Source organism: Salvelinus fontinalis, chromosome 40 (genome assembly GCF_029448725.1).
Source record: "Salvelinus fontinalis isolate EN_2023a chromosome 40, ASM2944872v1, whole genome shotgun sequence".
In the NCBI taxonomy this organism is placed as follows: Eukaryota; Metazoa; Chordata; class Actinopteri; order Salmoniformes; family Salmonidae; genus Salvelinus; species Salvelinus fontinalis.
Window position 1 is genome coordinate 12,063,232 of NC_074704.1, and position 25,238 is coordinate 12,088,469.

The 25,238-nt window shown below is 41.7% G+C and overlaps 1 protein-coding gene across 1 annotated transcript in view; it reads left to right on the plus strand.

Moving 5' to 3' along the window:
• The window catches only part of LOC129839125 (uncharacterized), a 26,952-nt gene continuing 1,714 nt past the window's right edge, over window positions 1-25,238 (plus strand). Inside the window, exons 1-13 of the mRNA XM_055906399.1 lie at window positions 1-151; window positions 5,506-5,555; window positions 5,941-6,013; window positions 8,494-8,552; window positions 8,660-8,874; window positions 8,996-9,252; window positions 9,499-9,633; window positions 9,767-9,920; window positions 18,766-18,854; window positions 19,279-19,358; window positions 21,229-21,301; window positions 21,486-21,762; window positions 22,627-22,644. Coding sequence (XP_055762374.1) covers window positions 5,506-5,555; window positions 5,941-6,013; window positions 8,494-8,552; window positions 8,660-8,874; window positions 8,996-9,252; window positions 9,499-9,633; window positions 9,767-9,920; window positions 18,766-18,854; window positions 19,279-19,358; window positions 21,229-21,301; window positions 21,486-21,762; window positions 22,627-22,644 — 1,480 coding nt within the window. The 5' untranslated portion in view covers window positions 1-151. The remainder of the gene's footprint in view (window positions 152-5,505; window positions 5,556-5,940; window positions 6,014-8,493; window positions 8,553-8,659; window positions 8,875-8,995; window positions 9,253-9,498; window positions 9,634-9,766; window positions 9,921-18,765; window positions 18,855-19,278; window positions 19,359-21,228; window positions 21,302-21,485; window positions 21,763-22,626; window positions 22,645-25,238) is intronic.

The window sequence follows — 25,238 nt, forward strand, 5'->3', positions numbered from 1 at the left end:
TAGGAGGTGCCATTTGAGAGGTGCCATCCTGATTCATCAAATAAATTGCTGATAGAGTCCCTCTGTTCTCATTGACAGTAAAGCAGGGTTGAAGTTTGTCATTCAAACATAGACTCTGAGAACAGCAAGATTAACTTCTGTTACCAGCAAGGTAAGAATCTTTATTTTCTTAGTCTCTCCATTCATTTGCACCTCACTAAAGTTAAGTTATGAGCTATAGTAGAAAGTCAAGAATGTTATATCATTAATATATTATTTTACTCATTTCAAAAAGTTGTATTTAAATGTACATAATTTTTATTAGAATGTTGAAAGTTATTCAGAACTAATACACTCCTCAGAAATATCTGTTAGATACAACAGGTAGTATTTGTATTTATTCTGGATCCCCATTAGTTCCTGTCAAGGCAGCAGCTACTCTTCCTGGGGTCCAATCATGATTACACAATTACATACAATAACACAATAGATAACACAACATATTATATACAATACAACACATTATTACACACTACTCTACCACAACATATCTACAATACAACACATTATTGCACACTACTCTACCACAACATATTATGTACAATACAACACATTATTACACACTACTCTACTACAACATATCTACAATACAACACATTATTACACACTACTCTACCACAACATATCTACAATACAACACATTATTACACACTACTCTACCACAACATATCTACAATACAACACATTATTACACACTACTCTACTACAACATATCTACAATACAACACATTATTACACACTACAATACCACAACATATCTACAATACAACACATTATTACACACTACTCTACTACAACATATCTACAATACAACACATTATTACACACTACTCTACTACAACATATCTACAATACAACACATTACTACACACTACACTACCACAACATATCTACAATACGAAATCAATAATGTAAAAAATATAAAATCTAAGTGTGTAGAGTGCTTGTGTTAGCATGTGTGTGTGAATGTGTGTTTTTGTGCCTGTGTGTGTGTTTCTTTACAGTCCACGATGTTCCGTAAGATGTAGTTGTATCTGTTTGACTGAAACACATTTCCATGTAGTCTGTTCTGGACTTGGGGACTGTGAAGAGACCTCTGGTGGCATGTCTTGTGGAGTATTTATGGGCACTTCACCATATGACTGGACATTTGTCCAGGTGAGACAAAACTATGTCCTGTAGGACTTGTTTTGTTCATAGCAATGTCAGGAATGCAGAGCATCGCTTTATTATGGACAGACCTCTCCGCATCTTAGCTACCATTGCATCAATATGTTCTGACCGTTCTTGGTTCACGGTCCAGGGTTACACCAAGCAGTTTAGTCTCCTCAACTTTCTCAATTTCCACATTAATCAAGATTTAGTTGAGGTTTAGGGTTTAGTGAATGGTTTGTCCCAAATACAATGCTTTTAGTTTTTAAAATATTTAGTTCTAGCTGATTACTTGCCACCCGTTCTCAAACTGTCTGCAGCTCCTTGTTAAGTGTTGCAGGGATTTAACTTGCTGTGGTAGATGACGTGTATAATGTTGAGTCATCGCCGTACATAGATACACAGGCTTTACTCAGCGCCAGTGTCAGGTCATCAGTAAAGATAAAAAAAGAAGGGGCCTAAACAACTTCCCTGGGAAATGACTGACTCTACTTGGATTATGTTGGAGAGGCTTCCAGAACACCCTCTGTGTTCTGTTAGACAGGTAAATCTCGATCCACGATATAGCAGGGGATATAAAGCCCTGACACACAGCTTTTTCAGCATTAGATTATGATCCATAAAGCAGCTCTGAAGTCTAACAAAACCACTCCCACAAGCTTCTTATTATCAATTTCATTCAGCCAATCATCAGTCATCTGTGTTAGTGCTGTACATGTTGAGTGTCCCTCCCTATTAGCATACTGAAAGTCAATTTGTTTACTCTGAAATACAATTGTATCTTGTCAAACACATTTTTTTTTTCGTAGGTTCACTAAGGGTTAGTAGCACACTGATTGTTTGGTTATTTATACCATCAACGGGTGCTTCGCTATTCTTGGGTAGTGGATATTATTTTATATAGATCAGCTTTAATATTGCAGATAGATTGTAGCTTCCATCAATGTAATTGTCCGCATAATTTCCAATCCCCATATTTATTGGTAAATATATATATTTTAAAAATATTTTCCTTGATTATTTCCCCTAACCCTACCACCCCTCTCCTAACCCTACCACCCCTCTCCTAACCCTACCACCCCTCTCCTAACCCTACCACCCCTCTCCTAACCCTACCACCCCTCTCCTAACCCTACCACCCCTCTCCTAACCCTACCACCCCTCTCCTAACCCTACCACCCCTCCCCTAACCCTACCACCCCTCTCCTAATTGGAGTAAACTAAAGGACAACAACACTTAGAGTTCTACTTCCAGCTTATACATACTATATACATTTTATGGACAGTATATTTTTCAATAGTTATCTTTTGTTTTTAGTCCCATCTTCAGCTACCCTCAACCTTTACCATCTATCTCTGAACACCATCCAGTCCCATCTTCAGCTACCCTCAACCTTTACCATCTATCTCTGATCACCATCCAGTCCCATCTTCAGCTACCCTCAACCTTTACCATCTATCTCTGATCACCATCCAGTCCCATCTTCAGCTACCCTCAACCTTTACCATCTATCTCTGAACACCATCCAGTCCCATCTTCAGCTACCCTCAACCTTTACCATCTATCTCTGATCACCATCCAGTCCCATCTTCAGCTACCCTCAACCTTTACCATCTATCTCTGATCACCATCCAGTCCCATCTTCAGCTACCCTCAACCTTTACCATCTATCTCTGATCACCATCCAGTCCCATCTTCAGCTACCCTCAACCTTTACCATCTATCTCTGATCACCATCCAGTCCCATCTTCAGCTACCCTCAACCTTTACCATCTATCTCTGATCACCATCCAGTCCCATCTTCAGCGACCCTCAACCTTTACCATCTATCTCTGAACACCATCCAGTCCCATCTTCAGCTACCCTCAACCTTTACCATCTATCTCTGATCACCATCCAGTCCCATCTTCAGCTACCCTCAACCTTTACCATCTATCTCTGATCACCATCCAGTCCCATCTTCAGCTACCCTCAACCTTTACCATCTATCTCTGATCACCATCCAGTCCCATCTTCAGCTACCCTCAACCTTTACCATCTATCTCTGATCACCATCCAGTCCCATCTTCAGCTACCCTCAACCTTTACCATCTATCTCTGAACACCATCCAGTCCCATCTTCAGCTACCCTCAACCTTTACCATCTATCTCTGATCACCATCCAGTCCCATCTTCAGCTACCCTCAACCTTTACCATCTATCTCTGATCACCATCCAGTCCCATCTTCAGCTACCCTCAACCTTTACCATCTATCTCTGATCACCATCCAGTCCCATCCTTCAGCTACCCTCAACCTTTACCATCTATCTCTGATCACCATCCAGTCCCATCTTCAGCTACCCTCAACCTTTACCATCTATCTCTGATCACCATCCAGTCCCATCTTCAGCTACCCTCAACCTTTACCATCTATCTCTGATCACCATCCAGTTTTGATTTCTATTTGCCATATATTTTTCAACTGCGCTGTGATGTTTCACAAAAGTTCTGAACCTTTCTATTCTCATAGATTCTACATATTGTAAATTAAAGATAAACATTTTTGCTAAGAGTATTATTGTATCATTGATCGATTGACTATGACTTTTTAAATCCCTCAGCAGTGCGATTTGCAGAGTTAGGTAATTCTGTAGCGGAACTACTTTTGCTTCCGTCCAGGCCTGAAGGCACACATTTTCCTGTTGCTTATGGCAAATAGGTAGTGGAGCTAGTTAGAGATAAAGGTGTGTGTGTAGCAACACACTTTACACTAAAATAACAACATGGAGGAGAATAAAGAACGTAAAATGACCAACAGCATCCATATTACTGTATCTGGTAGTTACTGTATATCTTTCACTCTGCCCTCTGGTAGTTACTGTATATCTTTCACTCTGCCCTCTGGTAGTTACTGTATATCTTTCACTCTGCCCTCTGGTAGTTACTGTATATCTTTCACTCTGCCATGTGGTAGTAACTGTATATCTTTCACTCTGCACATCTGGTGTCTGAAAATTGACCCATCCATGGTAAGAAAATAGTTTGAAGGAAAACTTAGTATGTTGCTATTTTATCTGTAAACGTCCCTGAAAAATATTGACTCGATCAAAGTAACGGGAAAAAGTAATTTACGTTATGAAATGCAACAACATGTGATGTAATAGGCCTACCTGAAAATGTATATGTTCTAATCTAGCTATGAATTTATAACATAGTAATATCCTATGAATTTATAACACAGTAATATACTGTCAATTTATAACACAGTAATATCCTGTCAATTCAAAACACAGTAATATTCTAAGAATTCATAACATAGTAATATCCTGTCAATTCATAACACAGTGATATCCTATTAATTTACAACACAGTAATATCCTATGAATTTACAACACAGTAATATCCTATTAATTTACAACACAGTAATATCCTATGAATTTACAACACAGTAATATCCTATGAATTTACAACGCACTAATTTCCTATGAATTTACAACACAGTAATATCCTATGAGTTTATAACACAGTAACATCCTATGAATTTACAACACAGTAATATCCTATGAATTTACAACACAGTAATATCCTATGAATTTACAACACACTAATTTCCTATGAATTTACAACACAGTAATATCCTATGAGTTTATAACACAGTAACATCCTATGAATTTACAACACAGTAATATCCTATGAATTTACAACACAGTAATATCCTATGAATTTACAACACAGTAATTTCCTATGAATTTACAACACAGTAATATCCTATGAGTTTATAACACAGTAACATCCTATAAATTTACAACACAGTAATATCCTATGAATTTACAACACAGTAATATCCTATGAATTTACAACACAGTAATATCCTATGAATTCATAACACAGTAATATCCTATGAATTCATAGCTAGCACTTTGCACGTCATTCGCAGGAGTGAAGAAGGCTGATATAATCTACATTGTAAATGGTCACGTTTAGTAATTTCAATCAAGAGATGTTGTCAAGAGACATAGTGTTCTCAACAATGACTGTGTCATCCATGAAGTTGTGTTACAGGCCTAGACCCTAACCTGGTAAGATATCAAGCAGTTAGTGTCATGTGTGTTTTGTGTGCAAAGTAGGCTTTCTAATGTGGTCCTCAATAGAAAATACTGCTGACAAGAGTGTGTGTGTGTGTGTGTGTGTGTGTGTGTGTGTGTGTGTGTGTGTGTGTGTGTGTGTGTGTGTGTGTGTGTGTGTGTGTGTGTGTGTGTGTGTGTGTGTGTGTGTGTGTGTGTGTGTGTGTGTGTGTGTGTGTGTGTGTGTGTGTGTTTCTGAGAGGGAACAGATGCCAGCAGGGGCAGAGAGGACCAAACTCCCCAGAACCTCTTCTAGAATGTAAGTGGACATTGAGTATATTTGTCAGGTATTAAAACTATGTAGTCACTGGTGAGATTGAATATATGAGTTTAATGGTATGGTGCTGGAGAGATAATAAACTGTAAAAGCAGTGGAGTGACCCTTTAACAACTCTATCAGAATGTATAACATCATTCTCATGAACTGAGTGAAATGAGTGTAGAACAGTGAAGTGACCACAGTATGTGGTGGTGTAGGGGAACAGAACAGTGTAGTGACCACAGCATGTGGTGGTGGTGTAGGGGAACAGAACAGTGTAGTGACCACAGAAAGTGGTGGTGGTGTAGGGGAACAGTGTATTGACCACAGCATGTGGTGGTGGTGTAGGGGAACAGAACAGTGTGTGACTGTTTCCTGTGTCCAGGTTGACCCGGTCTGGAGGGAAGCATCACCATCTGGAGAGGCAGAGGGAGGTGACTAGGACACTGGTCATCAAGGTAAGACTAGTGGCATTTCAGGAGGGTCCAATGTTATTGTGAACTAACCACATACAGTGTGTGTGTGTATGAATATACAGTGGGGCAAAAAAAGTATTTAGTCAGCCACCAATTGTGCAAGTTCTCCCACTTAAAAAGATGAGAGAGGCCTGTAATTTTCATCATAGGTACACTTCAACAATGACAGACAAAATGAGAAAAAAAAATCCAGAAAATAACCCATAATGAATTTATTTGCAAATTATGGTGGAAAATAAGTATTTGGTCACCTACAAACAAGCAATATTTCTGGCTCTCACAGACCTGTAACTTCTTCTTTAAGAGGCTCCTCTGTCCTCCACTCGTTACCTGTATTAATGGCACCTGTTTGAACTTGTTATCAGTATAAAAGACACCTGTCCACAACCTCAAACAGTCACACTCCAAACTCCACTATGGCCAAGACCAAAGAGCTGTAAAAGGACACCAGAAACAAAATTGTAGACCTGCACCAGGCTGGGAAGACAATCTGCAATAGGTAAGCAGCTTGGTTTGAAGAAATCAACTGTGGGAGCAATTATTAGGAAATGGAAGACATACAAGACCACTGATAATCTCGATCTGGGGCTCCACGCAAGATCTCACCCAGTGGGGTCAAAATGATCACAAGAACGGTGAGCAAAAATCCCAGAACCACACGGGGGGACCTAGTGAATGACCTCCAGAGAGCTGGGACCAAAGTAACAAAGCCTACCATCAGTAACACACTACGCCGCCAGGGACTCAAATCCTGCAGTGCCAGACGTGTCCCCCTGCTTAAGCCAGTACATGTCCAGGCCCGTCTGAAGTTTGCTAGAGAGCATTTGGATGATCCAGAAGAAGATTGGGAGAATGTCATATGGTCAGATGAAACCAAAATATAACTTTTTGGTAAACTCAACTCGTCGTGTTTGGAGGACAAAGAATGCTGAGTTGCATCCAAAGAACACCATACCTACTGTGAAGCATGGGGGTGGAAACATCATGCTTTGGGGCTGTTTTTCTGCAAAGGGACCAGGACGACTGATCCGTGTAAAGGAAAGAATGAATGGGGCCATGTATCGTGAGATTTTGAGTGAAAACCTCCTTCCATCAGCAAGGGCATTGAAAATGAAACGTGGCTGGGTCTTTCAGCATGACAATGATCCCAAACACACCGCCCGGGCGACGAAGGAGTGGCTTCGTAAGAAGCATTTCAAGGTCCTGGAGTGGCCTAGCCAGTCTCCAGATCTCAACCCCATAGAAAATCTTTTGAGGGAGTTGAAAGTCTGTGTTGCCCAGCAACAGCCCCAAAACATCACTGCTCTAGAGGAGATCTGCATGGAGGAATGGGCCAAAATACCAGCAACAGTGTGTGAACCTTGTGAAGACTTACAGAAAACGTTTGACCTCTGTCATTGCCAACAAAGGGTATATAACAAAGTATTGAAACTTTTTTTATTGACCAAATACTTATTTTCCACCATAATTTGCAAATAAATGTATTAAAAATCCTACAATGTGATTTTCTGGATTTTTTTTCCTCATTTTGTCTGTCATCGTTGAAGTGTACCTATGATGAAAATTACAGGCCTCATCTTTTTAAGTGGGAGAACTTGCACAATTGGTGGCTGACTAAATACTTTTTTGCCCCACTGTATATGAATATATATTCATGGTCTTTGTTTTATATCAGTAGTCAGTATGTCTATTCCTTCCTTATATCTTATCTTTGTTATTTTAGTGTGTGTCTCTGTGTGTGTGTGTGTGACAAATTGAGATGTAGATATTGATAGCTTATGTGCCGAATACATTATGTTGTTACAGGTGTCACGCTCATGGGCATGTGGGAGGTTCCTAGGTGTGAGGGTGTCACGCTCATGGGCATGTGGGAGGTTCCTAGGTGTGAGGGTGTCACGCTCATGGGCATGTGGGAGGTTCCTAGGTGTGAGGGTGTCAAGCTCATGGGCATGTGGGAGGTTCCTAGGTGTGAGGGTGTCAAGCTCATGGGCATGTGGGAGGTTCCTAGGTGTGAGGGTGTCAAGCTCATGGGAATGTGGGAGGTTCCTAGGTGTGAGGGTGTCACGCTCATGGGCATGTGGGAGGTTCCTAGGTGTGAGGGTGTCAAGCTCATGGGCATGTGGGAGGTTCCTAGGTGTGAGGGTGTCAAGCTCATGGGCATGTGGGAGGTTCCTAGGTGTGAGTGTGTCAAGCTCATGGGCATGTGGCAGCAGAGTGTAGGAGGGAGGTTCCTAGGTGTGAGAAGTGTGCAGAAGGCCATGAGACTAAGGAATGTGTTGTGTTGGGGAAAGAAGTGGTGTGTTGTAAAGGTGCCCATGGGGCCGGGGATCAGAAATGTCTGGTGAGAGAGGCAGGATGAGGTTTCCAGGGTTAGAGTAGAGCAGAGGGTGTCGTATGGTGAAAAAAAACCTATTCTTCACACTATCGGTTGAATTACACTATCTATTGTTTCTACATTTTAGAGTTCTCCAGATGAATTTACACCTGAAATTCATGATCAGGACAACAGGGGAGAGTACCGGTAACTTGATATATTTAATGTTTCTCATTGGTAGTTTGTTTAAAAGAAGGACAATACCTTAAATCCAGGAAATCTGTCAAAATGAAATTCTTCCTTTTTTGCTCTAGATTCCTGTGCAACCATGCAGGTCTATTCCAGTGCAGTATAACAGGCCTGGTGTTTAGGATGGAGGGAGAGGCAGAGGTGCTCTATATGACAGTCCCCTGGGACAGGAGGCTTCTATCCCATAATGGCAAGAGACCTGCAGGACCCCTGTTCAAGTTTACATGCCTTAAGGGGTCTGTCAGTCAACTACACCTCCCACACTGTGAGATTCATTCTGGTGAGTAATACATTTCCAGGGAGGTTATAGACTATGTATTCTTAACCACCATCAGTAGCATCACTACTCCACTACTGGGTTGTCATCTGAACAGAAGACTAATGTTCTCTTTCTCTCCGAGAGGGTGGATGTGACTTCCTGTCTGTAGCCCATGTGACTGATGATGACAGTATGGAGTTTCTCCATCACCATGAGACAAGAGAAACTCACGTCATATTAAACATCACTCAATTCAGCAAATATGGCATCACCAAGGATAAGGAAGCTCCTGTCTCTCCTATCCGTGCTCTGGTGCTACTATTTTACAAACTCCCAGATGATAACAATAATTCCACACTAAGTGTGTTGTTGCTGCCCAGAAATGTTGACATTGATGAGGTAAGTAGATCCGAGTTATCTAACTCGTCTTTGGTTGGAATTCAATCGAACTCGCACTGTTGACTCACCTTTTTCCACAAAAAAGCATTTTTTGGGGGTAATGTAACTGTAAACAGGGAATTGAAAACTGTGGGGGGTTTCGCACGCAAACCCAAGAGAACATCCTCAAGGTCAGAAGGTGACATTTTTCAGGCAGTGCTACCTCATTATGACAGTGTGTTCCAAACCATTTCCAATCCTCTCAAGGTGTGTAAGACAAGGAGGACAAGGAATAGAGACCGAGAAATCTACATTGAAATAAATCCTAACTGTAGACTAACCCGGGACCAAGAATACACCCTCTCCACTGATCTAACAGATGAACATCACATAGATCCAGAGGTAGGCTAATCCATATGACATGAGAGAGGAAATGTGTTAACACATGTCAATACTTTATGTGATGCTACCTTGATAAGATATAGAAATCACATACAATTCTGCTTGACTTGATCCTTCTGTTTTTTTTTTTTAGAAAGCAGAGTTTGTGGATTATGATTCCTATACAAACTACATGCCAACATTTCAGTTGCGTTTAAAAACTGTTGTTGAAGAAGTGAATCTTCTTCTGAAAGAACATGGCAGTCCTGAAAATGAAAGTGTATGGGACCGCCTTGTTTCACTACCAGGTAACTGAAGTTCAGAGAGAGTAGGAGTTACAATAGAACTAGTAGTAATATTAGCATTTTACATTTAAGTTTTACATTAAATTAGTAACAGTCATCATAATAGCATGGTAGTAGTAGTAGTAGCAGCAGTAAAGAAGTAGTAGTAGTAGCTAGTAGTAGTAGCAGCAGTAGTAGTAGTAACAGTAGTAGTAGTAGCAACAGTACCAACAGTAGTAGTAGCAGCAGTGGTTGCAGCAGGAGTAGTAGTAGTAGTAGTAGGAGGAGTAGTAGCAGTAGTGGTAGTAGTAACAGTAGTAGCAGCAGCAGGAGAAGTAACAGTAGTAGTAGCAGTAGCAGCAGGAGTAGTAGTAGTAGTAGCAGCAGTAGCAGTAGTCGGAGCAGTAGTAGTAGTAGTAGGAGTAGGAGTAGGAGCAGTAGTAGCATTAGTAGTAGGAGTAGCAGCAGCAGTAGTAGTAGTAGTAAACTCAACAAAAAAAGAAATGTCCTCTCACTGTCAACTGCATTTAATTTCAGCAAACTTAACACGTGTAAGGGAACACTCCCCTGAAATGAACAAAAATGAATGGGATCATATTGGCACCGTATGAAACATATACACGGTGTACAATACCACTCAATTGGACATCGTTTCATTCAAAGCTGATTGCAAATGTCATATGGCAAATGTCAAGTGTAACACTGCAAAAATCCAATAGATTGCGAGTGCGCTCCACCGTAATTTTTCATATTGCAAATGTAACACAAGTCAAGACCCAAGAGTAAAATTTAGAAAATTTGAAAAAAAAATCAAAAACTTATCACCCCCCTAAAAAAGTGCTTTCTGGACCGTTTTTCGAAATTCTTTTGATTTCCATTTCAATTACACATGTATAAGAACTGTATGAATATACTTTTGTCAAATTGTATTATTATTTTTTATAATTTTATTTTTACTTGTCCATAAGGCATATGTTTTGTCCATTTGCAATATGGTTTCATAGGAAGGCAAGTCGAAAATAACGATTTTTTGAAAAACTACCAAAATGACAAGTGGCGCCCCCTATTGGATGGGCACGGGTGGGGGGTGCTCCCTACCCAACTGTAGACCCCTTGCTCCCCCCTAACGGCATTAAAATCCATTAAAAAAATGTTAACTTCTTCTGGTAACACATTCCAATCACCAGGTGCATGGCTGTCCATTTGCAATATGTTTCAAAATCGTGCCTGGTAACCCAAAACATGAAACATAGCCTAAAATACTGCAGAAATGCAAAATTGACTGGCCTGATGAACTTGGGATGACCGGGCAGTGATAGTGGTTCCTCTCCATCGCTCGTTGTGTTGATTTCATCATGTCCATTTGGTGATGTTGTTTCACTGTTGAATCATATTGCAAATGTACTGTGCATTTGCAATATGTTTCAATGGGAATTTACCAACACGAATTTGACATGCTCAAAACTCCTGCAGAAATGCAAAATTGACTTGCCCGATGAACTCAGGATGGCCAGGCCGTGATAGTGGTCCCCCCCCCCCACGCTCGATGGTGACATGAGAGAAGTGGGACTCTGTCGTTTTTTAACGTTTTTTGAAAAATGTATTATTGGATGGGCACGGATGGGGGGTGCTCCCTACCCAACCGTGGACCCCTTGCACACCCCTAAAGGCATTTAAAACCATTATAAAATGTTTATCCTGGTAACCCGTTCCAATCACTAGGCACACGCACGGCTGTCCATTTGCAATATGTTTTAATGGGCATTTACCGTCACGAATTTGACATGCTCAAAAAAACTGCAGGAATGCGAAATTGATTGGTCCGATGAACTCGGGGTGGCCGGGCAGTGATTCTAGGTCCTCTCCATCGCTCGTTGGTGTTGATTTCAGAATGTCATTTTGGTGATGGTACCTCACTGTTTAAACATATTGCAAATGTACAAAAGTCAACCAGCAAGTCAGTGTCCATCAGTCAATTAGATATCTTTCTGACACCAAACTGATACAAACTGACACCCACTTTTTCCAACTCGTTTAGAAGCCAATTATCACATATTTCAGAGCAGGCCCAAAATTCACAGCGCCTTCTGTTTAAACCATAATAAAAACATATAACACGGAGTTACTATCTAGCTGCGGGTCCAGTTCTGACATTATAGCCTAGCTGAGGCGACCTCGAATCCCAAGTTTTGGCTCGATAGGTCATTTGGAGCCAGAGCAGAAACCTTAATTGGTGCTGAAAATCCACTTTTTCCGGGCGTTGCTACGGGGTCCTTGAATGAGCTATCGGACAGAAACGTTAGGGTCCGTCTCTATGGGCCGAGGCGGTTTCAATGCACCTAGTCTTTCGACTCTGGGACTTTTCTAAATGTCGTCATTTTCGTATTGGTCAAAATGAATTGAAGTTATTGCAAATGTACGAGGCTGTTTCTCGGTCTGAGAACCTTCTAGAGCCAAATAACTCACCACGCACTATCGACCTGAGCTCTAGAACAGGTTTCTAAAGTTTCAGAACTCTAGGTCTGACGGTTCTTTAATAGTTCGAACAAAGGTAACTATGTATTGCAGGCTCTGTCTGTCTCTACGCCCCACATTGTGTCCCTCCGTCCTAGCTTTGTGTGTGAGTTTTTCTTGGGAATTTGATGGGAGACATGACTGATTTACAGTTCATGAGGGTTGCCTAATCACACACTTCAAGTTTTGGAAAGATCTGACTTTTTTAACTTCTTTGGGTTGCAAGCCCGATGTCGGTACACTTATGACAACAGCCAGCTCAAGTGCAGGGCGCGAAATTCAAAATATATTTTTTAGAAATATTTAACTTTCACACATTAACAAGTCCAATACAGCAAATGAAAGATAAACATCTTGTGAATCCAGCCAACATGTCCGATTTTTAAAATGTTTTACAGCGAAAACACCACGTATATTTATGTTAGCTCACCACCAAATACAAAAAAGGACAGACATTTTTCACAGCACAGGTAGCATGCACAAAACCAACCTAACTAACCAAGAACCAACCAAACTAACCAAGAAACAACTTCATCAGATGACAGTCTTATAACATGTTATACACTAAATCTATGTTTTGTTCGAGAAATGTGCATATTTGAGGTATAAATCAGTTTTACATTGCAGCTACCATCACAGCTACCGTCACAAATAGCACCGAAGCAGCCAGAGTAATTACAGACACCAACGTGAAATACCTAAATACTCATCATAAAACATTTCTGAAAAATACATGGTGTACAGCAAATGAAAGACAGGCATCTTGTGATTCCAGCCAATATTTCCGATTTCTTAAGTGTTTTACAGCGAAAACACAATATAGCATTATATTAGCTTACCACAATAGCCAGAAACACAAGCCATTTACCAGCAGCAAAAGTTAGCGATCGTAACAAACCAGCAAAGATATATAATTTTTGACTAACCTTGATAAGCTTCATCAGATGACAGTCCTATAACATCAGGTTATACATACATTTATGTTTTGTTCTAAAATGTGCATATTTAGAGCTGAAATCAGTGGTTATACATTGTGCTAACGTAGCATCTTTTTCCCACAACGTCCGGATATTTTTCTGACACTCACATATTCTGACCAAATAACTATTCATAAACATTACTAAAAAATACATGTTGTATAGGAAATGATAGATACACTAGTTCTTAATGTAATCGCCGTGTTAGAATTCTAAAAATAACTTCATTACGACATGCAGAGACGACATGCCCAAAATCTGGGCGCAAACTACTAGTTCACATGTTCGACAGATATATGAAATAGCATCATAAAATGGGTCCTACTTTTGATGATCTTCCATCAGAATGTTGTACAAGGGGTCCTTTGTCGGGAACAATCGTTGTTTGGTTTTAGAATGTCCTCTTCTCCAGTCAATTAGCACGGAAAGCTAGCAAAGTGGCGCGAAGCTCTCCTTCGTGAACAAACGCAGACAAAGCAACACGCCTAACGTCCCGAAAAAATGTCAATAATCTAATAAAACTATATTGAAAAAACATACTTTACGATGATATTGTCACATTTATCAAATAAAATCAAAGCCGGAGATATTAGTCGTCTATAACGACAGCTTTACAGAAGGCAATACCAGGTCCCTTCTCGTGCGTTCCAGAAAACAGGAAATTGGGGTCACGTCATGCCAAGAGCTTTTATTCGACCTCAGATCATGTTATACACTCCATTTCTTCTCTCACTGCCTGTTGACATCTAGTGGAAGGCGTATGAAGTGCATGTATACTAATAAATATCAAGCACATTTATAGGCAGGCCCTAGAACAGAGCATCGATTTCAGATTTTCCACTTCCTGTCAGGAAGGTACCCTATTTTTTGGTATTTCTATGTTGGCCTGGTATAGTTCCCAATCACAGGCAGCTGTCTATCGTTGTCTCTGATTGGGGATCATATTTAGGCAGCCTTTTCCCACCTGTTGTTTGTGGGATCTTGTTTTTGTGTAGCTGCCTGTGAGCAGCCCAGAACGTCACGTTTCGTTTTCTTCTGTATTGTTGTTGGTGAGTTTCATATTTATTAAACATGTGGAACTCTAAGTACGCTGCGTCTATTCATTCAGACGACTGTGACAGAAGATCCCACCACCCACGGACCAAGCAGCGTGCCCAGGAGGAGCAGCGATCCTGGGCCTGGGTGGAAAGCCAGGAGTGGAGGACATCCTGGACGTGGGACGAAATCATGGCAGGAGATCCATCTACTCAGTACTGCCCCTGCAGCCCAAACAGGTTAACCTTTTGTCACTACAGGGGGTGCTGTTTCAACTTCGACATTTTGCGTCTCCAAATTAAACTGCCTCGTACTCAATTCTTGCTCGTACAATATGCATATTATTATTACTATTGGATAGAAAACAATCTCTAGTTTTTAAAACCGTTTGAATTATGTCTGTGGGTGAACCAGAACTCTTTCTACAGCGAAAATCATGACAGGACATGCGAAGGTCAGAAAAATAGTCTCTGTTCTCGGATCAGTTTAAAGCTCTGTGTGTGCCCTATGGATCGAAATGAACTGCACCCGCCTTCCCCTGGATGTCAGTAACCAATGAGAAGTGGAATGGAGTCTCTACGTATTTCTCAGAGTTTATAAAAGGCAATGGAGTGACATGTCCTTTCTTTTCGACGCTCGCCAAGACGCAAGAGAGGACATCCAAATGGCATGCTCAAAAGCTCTCGTTATTGACCTAAGATATATCCGTCTGTGATTTAATTCGATATAGGTGTTAGAAACATCATAACGAAGTTATTTGAAACCGATTTATATCAGTTTATGCGAGTATATTGCTATTTTCGGAATTTTCGTAGTATTGCATTTGAGGATTTGGACATGTGTGTGCCGTGTAGCTATTGTTAGCTGCTAGTTCCGAAGTTGAAGAGGACGTTTTACAACAAAGCAACCATTCTTTTGGACAAAGGACACCTTGCCCAAGAATCTGATGGAAGCTCGTCCAAAAGTAAGAGCTATTTATGATTTTATTCCGTATTTATGTGGAAAAATGTAAACGCATTTTTCGGCCATTATTCCGGCACTAGTCTGGCTGTAACGCACACTGTATGTCTAGTAACGTTAATTTTAAAAATCTAAATCAGCGGTTGCATTAACCTGTTATGGCTGCAGGGGGCGTATTGAATAACTGGAAAGAGGTGCCCATTTTCAAACGGCCTCTTACTCAATTTTTGCTCGTACAATATGCATATTATTATTACTATTGGATAGAAAACACTCTCTAGTTTCTAAAACCGTTTGAATTATTTCTCTAAGTGGAACAGAACTCTTTTTACAGCCCATTTCCTATCCGGAAGTGAGATTTCCAAAAGCGAAGTCTCTCTTCAAGAGCTTGTCTATAAAAGGGCATGTCACTTAGGACTGTAGAAACACGTCATACACCTTCCCCTGGGTGTCATGCGGAAGTGAGAGCAGAAATGACTTGATTATCTCGTCCTGGGATTGAATACAACCTCTTGGAGTGAGTGGTGCGCCATTTATTTTTTTCCGTGGGCGCGAAGTTGGACCTGGACTCGCCTCCTGTAAAACCCTCGTTATAGGTGAATATGATCTCCGGCTTCGATTTTATTTGATACATATCACAATATCATCCTAAAGTATGTTTTTTCAGTATAGTTTAATTATCTTATTGAAATTTATTCTGGACTTTAGACGTGATGCGTCGCAATAATTTTTTCAAGAAGGAGAGGTTAGCGCCGCACGGCCAGTGTGCTTGCTAATTCAAGAGGGAAATAGTTCGTCCTGGATCCAAATAAAGACGGTTCTGAACAAAGGACCCCTTGGAGAGCATTCTGATGGAAGATCAACAAAGATAAGGACCCAATTTGGGATGCTTTTTCATATATCTGTCGAACTGTGCTATCGCTACCGTTTGACTAGAATCAATGCTGCTGTGTGTTAGCTATTGTAGTAAGCTAATATAACGATATATTGTGTTTTCGCTGTAAAACACTTCAAAAATCGGAAATATTGGCTGTATTCACAAGATCTTTGTCTTTCATTAGCTATACACCATATATTTTTCTGAAAGGTTTTATGATGAGTAATTAGGTAGTTGACGTTGGTGTCTGTATTTTCTCTGGCTACTCCCGTGCGATTTCTGACTGTAGCTATGATGGTGGCTATGATGGTAGCAGTAATGTAAAACTGATTTATAGCTAAAATATGCAAATTTTTCGAACAAAACATAGATTTATTGTGTAACATGTTATAGGACTGTCATCTGAGGGAGTTTTTTCTAGGTTATTTAGGTTGGTTCTAGGTTAGTTAGGTTAGCTTTGTGCATGCTACTTGCATGCTACCGTTGCTGTGAAAAATGTCTGTCTGTCTTTTGTATTTGGTGGTGAGCTAACATAAATATATGTGGTGTTTTCGCTGTAAAACATTTTAAAAATCGGAAATATTGGCTGTATTCACAAGATCTTTGTCTTTCATTTGCTATCCACCATATATTTTTCTGAAATGTTTTATGATGTGTAATTAGGTAGTTGACGTTGGTGTCTGTATTTTCTCTGGCTACTCCCGTGCGATTTCTGACTGTAGCTATGATGGTAGCAGTAATGTAAAACTGATTTATAGCTAAAATATGCACATTTTTTAAACAAAACATGGATTTATTGTGTAACATGTTATAGGACTGTCATCTGAGGGAGTTTTTTCTAGGTTATTTAGGTTGGTTCTAGGTTAGTTAGGTTGGCTTGTGCATGCTACCTGCATCCTACTTGTGCTGTGAAAAATGTCTGTCCTCTTTTTTATTTGGTGGTGAACTAACATAAATATATGTGGTGTTTTCTCTGTAAAACATTTTACAAATCGGACATGTTGGCTGGATTCACAAGATGTTTATCTTTCAAATGCTGTATTGGACTTGTTAATGTGTGAAAGTTAAATATTTAAAAAAAAAAAATAGATTTTGAATTTCGCGCCCTGCACTTGAGCTGGATGTTGTCATAGGTGTACCGGCGTCGGGCTTGCAGCCATAACAAGTTAATAACCAATGCATCTTTCATTAGCTGTCCAACCTGTATTTTTTTAGTCAATCTAATCGATAAATAATCGTAAACTTAGGTGCCTTTCCAAGATGGCGCCGGCCAGAATGCATGCCATGTTTTGACAGATTACATTGCATAACCACGATTTGTGATGCTAAATATGCACATTTTCGAACAAACTCTATATGCATTGTGTAATATGATGTTACAGGACTGTCATCTGAAGAATTCTGAGAAGGTTAGTGAAAAAATTAATATATTTTGGTGGCGATAACGTTATCGCTCTTTTTGCCTTGAATCAATGCTGGGGTGATGTTAGCTCATGTGGTATGCTAATATAACGATATATTGTGTTTTCGCTGTAAAACACTTAGAAAATCTGAAATATTGTCTGGATTCACAAGATCTGTGTCTTTCAATTGCTGTATGCTGTGTATTTTTCAGAAATGTTTTAAGATGAGTAATTAGGTAATACACGTTGCTCTCTGTAGTTATTCTAGTCGCTTTGGGTGAGTTTTGTGATAGTGGCTGCAATGGTAAACTGTGATTTATACCTGAAAAATGCACATTTTTCTAAAAAAACATATGCTATACCATAAATATGTTACTGTCATCTGTCATAAGACTGTCATCTTATGAAGTTGTTTCTTGGTTAGTGGCTATATATATCTTTATTTAGTCGAATTAGTGATAGCTACTGATGGAGTAAAAAACTGGTGGAGTAAAAAAAGTGGTGTCTTTTGCTAACGTGGTTAGCTAATAGATTTACATATTGTGTCTTCCCTGTAAAACATTTTAAAAATCAGAAATGATGGCTGGATTCACAAGATCTGTATCTTTCATCTGGTGTCTTGGACTTGTGATTTAATGATATTTAGATGCTAGTATTTACTTGTGACGCTATGCTAGGCTATGCTAGTCAGCTTTTTTACTGTGGGGGGTGCTCCCGGATCCGGGATGAGTAGGCAGTAAAAGTTAAACATGTGGAACTCTAAGTACGCTGCACCTTGGTCCATTCATTCAGACGACCGTGACAATGGGGTATCGTGTGTAGATTATTGGGGTGGGGGGACAATTTAATCAATTTTAGAATAAGGCTGTAACGTAACAAAATGTGGAAATAGTCAAGGGGTCTGAATATTTTCCGAATGCCCTGTAATAATAACATGACTGCCTAATAATAACATGATTTGAACTGTAAAAATGTATGACATTGTAATGTAATTAGAATGAACACAATTAGTCATTATTCGGAGCAAAGTACAGAGAGATCCTTGATGAAAACCTGCTGTTGTTCAAAAGTAGACATGTTCTTCCACTCCAAAATAATTCCAGCATCCAAACTGCATGAACCTGCTGCTCCCCTTATGGGCATTTCCATCCACCCCCCTCAACAGACGTCCACTCTGCCCACCACCTCAATGGTAATTCAATCACTGTTACAGTTGTTAATATGAATATATTATCATCTTTATTTTATTATTATATTTAAATTGTTTTGTTTCACTTTGTCCCCATTGGACATTTACTCTGTCTGACTGCTGCTCCCTCTATAAATATATAAAACATTATATATATGTTTATATGTTTTATAAATCATGATGATGTAATTAGAAAACGATTAGCACTATTATATTTCTTGGAACTTTGAGTTTCTGTTTTATTTAGTAAATGTTTTATTTGTTCCATTGTGTGTGTGTGTGTGTGTGTGTGTGTGTGTGTGTGTGTGTGTGTGTGTGTGTGTGTGTGTGTGTGTGTGTGTGTGTGTGTGTGTGTGTGTGTGTGTGTGTGTGTGTGTGTGTGTGTGTGTGTGTGTGTGTGTGTGTGTGTGTGTGTGTGTGTGTGTAGAAGCTGGTAGCTGCTTCTGAGAGGGAACAGAAGCCAGCATGGGCAGAGAGGGACAAAGTCCCCAGCACCTCTTCTGGAATGTGAGTGGAGATTGAGTATATTAGTCTGATATTAAAACTATGTAGTTAGTGGTGAGATTGAATATCTGAGTCTACTGGTCTGGTGCTGGAGAGATAATCAACTTTAAAAGTGGTGAATTGACCCTCTAACATCTCTTCTATACCTCTATTACATCATCCTCATGAACTGACTGAAATGAATGTAGAACAGTGAAGTGACCACAGCATGTGGTGGTGGTGTAGGGGAACAGAACAGTGTAGTGACCACAGCATGTGGTGGTGGTGTAGGGGAACAGGACAGTGTAGTGACCACAGCATGTGGTGGTGGTGGTGTAGGGGAACAGAACAGTGAAGTGACCACAGCATGTGGTGGTGGTGTAGGGGAACAGAACAGTGTAGTGACCACAGCATGTGGTGGTGGTGTAGGGGAACAGAACAGTGTAGTGACCACAGCATGTGGTGGTGGTGTAGGGGAACAGAACAGTGTAGTGACCACAGCATGTGGTGGTGCTGTAGGGGAACAGAACAGTGTAGTGACCACAGCATGTGGTGGTGTAGGGGAACAGAACAGTGTAGTGACCACAGCATGTGGTGGTGTAGGGGAACAGAACAGTGTAGTGACCACAGCATGTGGTGGTGGTGTAGGGGTACAGAACAGTGAAGTGACCACAGCATGTGGTGGTGCTGTAGGGGAACAGAACAGTGTAGTGACCACAGCATGTGGTGGTGGTGTAGGGGAACAGAACAGTGTAGTGACCACAGCATGTGGTGGTGGTGTAGGGGAACAGAACAGTGTAGTGACCACAGCATGTGGTGGTGGTGTAGGGGAACAGAACAGTGTAGTGACCACAGCATGTGGTGGTGGTGTAGGGGAACAGAACAGTGTAGTGACCACAGCATGTGGTGGTGGTGTAGGGGAACAGAACAGTGAAGTGACCACAGCATGTGGTTGTGCTGTAGGGGAACAGAACAGTGTAGTGACCACAGCATGTGGTGGTGGTGTAGGGGAACAGAACAGTGTAGTGACCACAGCATGTGGTGGTGGTGGTGTAGGGGAACAGAACAGTGAAGTGACCACAGCATGTGGTGGTGGTGTAGGGGAACAGAACAGTGTAGTGACCACAGCATGTGGTGGTGGTGTAGGGGAACAGGACAGTGTAGTGACCACAGCATGTGGTGGTGGTGTAGGGAACAGAACAGTGTAGTGACCACAGCATGTGGTGGTGGTGTAGGGGAACAGAACAGTGAAGTGACAACAGCATGTGGTGGTGGTGTAGGGGAACAGGACAGTGTAGTGACCACAGCATGTGGTGGTGGTGTAGGGGAACAGGACAGTGTAGTGACCACAGCATGTGGTGGTGGTGTAGGGGAACAGAACAGTGTAGTGACCACAGCATGTGGTGGTGCTGTAGGGGAACAGAACAGTGAAGTGACCACAGCATGTGGTGGTGTAGGGGAACAGAACAGTGTAGTGACCACAGCATGTGGTGGTGCTGTAGGGGAACAGAACAGTGAAGTGACCACAGCATGTGGTGGTGTAGGGGAACAGAACAGTGTAGTGACCACAGCATGTGGTGGTGGTGTAGGGGAACAGAACAGTGTAGTGACCACAGCATGTGGTGGTGGTGTAGGGGAACAGAACAGTGTAGTGACCACAGCATGTGGTGGTGGTGTAGGGGAACAGAACAGTGTAGTGACCACAGCATGTGGTGGTGGTGTAGGGGAACAGAACAGTGTAGTGACCACAGCATGTGGTGGTGGTGTAGGGGAACAGAACAGTGAAGTGACAACAGCATGTGATGGTGGTGTAGGGGAACAGAACAGTGTAGTGACCACAGCATGTGGTGGTGGTGTAGGGGAACAGAACAGTGTGACTGTTTCTTGTGTCCAGGTTGACCCGGTCTGGAGAGAAGCGTCGCCGACTGGAAAGGCAGAGGAAGGGGCCTAAGTCACTGGACATCAGGGTAAGACTAGTGGCATTTCAGAAGGGTCAAATGTCATTGTGAACTAAACGTGTGTGTGTGTGTGTGTGTGTGAGGTATTGAGACCAGTAGAAAGATTGTGAATATGAATACATGTTCATGGTCTTTGTTTTATAGTCGTCAGTATTTCTATTCCTTCCTTATCTTATTATCTTTGTTATTTTAGAGATCCTCCATGTTGGATGTTCCAGCTCTGCTGCTGACCACTCTGGAGGAGCTCACTGAAGAACAGCTGAAGACATTTCAGTCTCACCTGACTAGTGGCCAGCTGTTTGGCTTTCCTTCCATCCCAGAGAGTCAGCTGGAGAACGTTGACAGACAGGACACAGTGGATCAGATGGTGCAGAGATACGGCCCTGAGCGAGCTGTGGAGATCACAGTGGAGATCCTGAGGGAGATGAATCTGCATGATCTCGCTAAGAAGTTACAAAGAGATCACAGAGGTAAAACAACAAGCAATGAATCTGTTCTTTAAAAGTTCACTTCCTTGTTTATACATTGAGTGTGTGAATAACCATCTTTCCTTCACTCTACGAGAACCACAACTTGCTGACAAAGTTGAAAATACAATGTCACCATGGACAACTGTAGAAAAAATATAGACTGTTAAAAAGTCATAATTGTGCATCTAAATAATTTCTGGACAAAACTATTATCTTAAAGTATGTTTTTTGACCAGACATCTGTTAATTAATCCTCAGCCTGCTGACTGTGTGTACTTCTCTTTGTTTTAAATAGCCTTTACATGGTCGTATTCTGGTTAGTTGAGATACACTGAGTGTACAAAACATTATGAACACTTGCTCTTTCCATGACATAGACTGTAAATCCAGGTGAAAGCTATGATCCCTTATTGATGTCACTTGTTAAATCCACTTCAATCAGCATAGATGAAGGGGAGGAGAAAGGTCAAATAAGGATTTTTATGCCTTGAGACAGTTCAAACATGGATTGTGTATGTGTGCCATTCAGAGGGTGAATGGGCAAGACAAAATATTTAAGTGCCTTTGAACAAGGTATGGTAGTAGGTGCCAGGCATACTGGTTTGTGTCAAGAACTGCAACGCTGCTGGGTTTTTCACGCTCAACAGTTTCCTGTGCGTTTCAAGAACGATCCACCACCCAAAGGACATCTAGTCAACTTGACACAATAGGGAAGCATTGGAGTCAACATGAGCCAGCATCCCTGTGGAACTCTTTCGACCCCTTGTAGAGTCCATGCCCTATGAAATGAGGCTGTTCTGAGGGCAAAAGGGGGGAGGGGTGCAAGTCAATATTAGTAAAGTGTTCTCTCTCTCTCTCTTACAGGAAAGAAACGGAAAAGAAGTGAGTCACCACTGACCTCATCTTCTCTCAGTAATTTGTTGAAGCACAATTGGCAGTGATTACAGCCTCGAGTCTTCTTGCGTATGACTCTATGAGCGTGGCACAACTGTATTTGGGGAGTTTCTCCCATTCTTCTCTGTAGATCGTCTCAAGCTCTGCCAGGTTGGATGGGGAGTGTCACTGCACAGATATTTTCAGGTCTCTTCAGAGATGTTTGATTGTGTTCAAGTCTGGGCTCTAGCTGGGCCACTCAAGGACATTCAGAGACTTGTTCGGAAGCCACTCCTGCATTGTCAAATCAAATTTTATTGGTCACATACACATGGTTAGATGATGTTATTGCGAGTGTAGCGAAATGCTTATTCTTCTACTTCCGAATGCAGCAATATCTAACAAGTAATCTATCAATTTCACAACAACTACCAAATGAACACAAATCTAATTAAAGGAATGGAATAAGAATACATATAAATATATGGATGAGCAATGACAGAGCGGCATAGGCAAGGTGCAATATATGTTATAAAATACAGTATATACACATGGGTGCAGTTGCCATACCAGGCGGTAATACAGTCCGACAGGATGCTATCAATTGTGCATCTATAAAAGTTTGAGGGTTTCGGTGACAAGACAAATTTCTTCAGTCTCCTGAGGTTAAAGAGGCGCTGTTGCGCCTTCTTCACCACACTGTCTGTGTGGATGGACCATTTCAGTTTGTCCCATGATGTGTACGTTGAGGAGCTTAGAACTTTCCACCTTCTCCACTGCAGTCCCATCGATGTGGATAGGGGGGTGCTCCCTCTGATGTTTCCTGAAGTCCACGATAATCTCTGTTGTTTTGTTGACGTTGAGTGAGAGGTTGTTTTCCTGACACCACACTCCGAGTGCCCTCACCACCTCCTTATAGGCTGTCTCGTCGTTGTGGTAATCAAGCCCACTACTGTTGTGTCGTCTTCAAACTTGATGATTGAGTTGGAGGCGTGCTTGGCCACGCAGTCATGCGTGAACCGGGAGTACAGGAGAGGGCTGAGCACGCACCCTTGTGGGGCCTCAGTGTTGAGGATCAGCGAAGTGGAGATGTTGTTTGCTACCTTCACCACCTGGGGGCGGCCCATCAGGAAGTCCAGGACCCAATTACACAGGGCGGGGTTGAGACCCAGGGCCTCAAGCTTAATGATGAGCTTGGAGGGTACTATGGTGTTGAATGCTGAGCTGTAGTCAATGAACAGCATTCTTACATAGGAGTTGTCCAGATGGGATAGGGCAATGTGACGGCGATTGCATTGTCTGTGGACCTATTGGGGCGGTATGCAAATTGAAGTGTGTCTAGGGTGATAGGTAAGGTGGAGGTGATATGATCCTTGACTCGTCTCTCAAAGCACTTCATGATGACAGAAGTGAGTGCTATGGGTTGATAGTCATTTAGTTCAGTTACCTTTGCCTTCTTGGGTACAGGAACAGGCCATCTTGAAGCATGTGGGGACAGCAGACTAGGATAGGGAGAGATTGAATATGTCTGTAAACACACCAGCCAGCTGGTTTGCGCATGCTCTGAGGATGCGGCTAGGGATGCCGTCTGGGCCGGCAGCCTTGCGAGGGTTAACATGTTTCAAATTCTTACGTCGGCCACGGATAAGAAGAGCCCACAGTCCTTGGTAGCGGGCCGTGTCGGTGGCTCTGTATTATCCTCAAAAGTGGGAAAAGGAGGTGTTTAGTTTGTCTGGAAGCAAGACGTCGGTGTCCGTCACCTGGCCGGTTTCCTTTTTGTAGTCCGGGATTGTCTGTAGCCCCTGCCACATGCGTCTCGTGTCTGATCCGTTGAATTGCGACTCCATTTTGTCTCTGTACTGACGTTTTGCCTGTTTGATTGCCTTGCGGAGGGAATAACTACACTGTTTGTATTCGGCCATATTCCCAGTCACCTTTCCATGGTTAAATGCGGTGGTTCGCACTTTCAGTTTTACGCGACTGCAGCCATCTATCCACCATTTCGGGTTAGGACCCTCTCTGTCGACCCTCTACGTCTTGGCTGTGTGCTTGTCTTGGCTGTGTGCACCATCCCTACGGTGAAGCATGGTGGTGCCAGCATCATGCTCTGAGGATGTTTTTCAGCAGCAGTGGCTGGGAGACTAATCAGGATCGAGGGAAAGATGAACGGAGCAAAGTACAGAGAGATCCTTGATGAAAACCTGCTCCCGAGTGCTCAGGACCTCAGACTGGTGCAAAGGTTCACCCTCCAACAGAACAACGAACCCAAGCACACAGCCAAGACAATGCAGGAGTGGCTTTGGGACAAGTCTCTGAATGTCCTTGAGTGTCTGTCAGAGCCCGGACTTGAACCCGATTTGAACATCTCTGAAAATAACTGCTCAGCAACGCTCCTCATCCAACCTGACAGAACGAGAGGATCTGCAGAGAAGAATGTGAGAACTCCACAAATACAGGTGTGCCAAGCATGTAACGTCATACCCAAGAAGACTCAAGGCTGTAATCGCTGCTAAAGGTGCTTCAACAAAGTACTGAGTAAAGGATCTGAATACTTATGTAAATGTGATATTTCATTTATTTATTTTTACATTTGCAAAAATGTC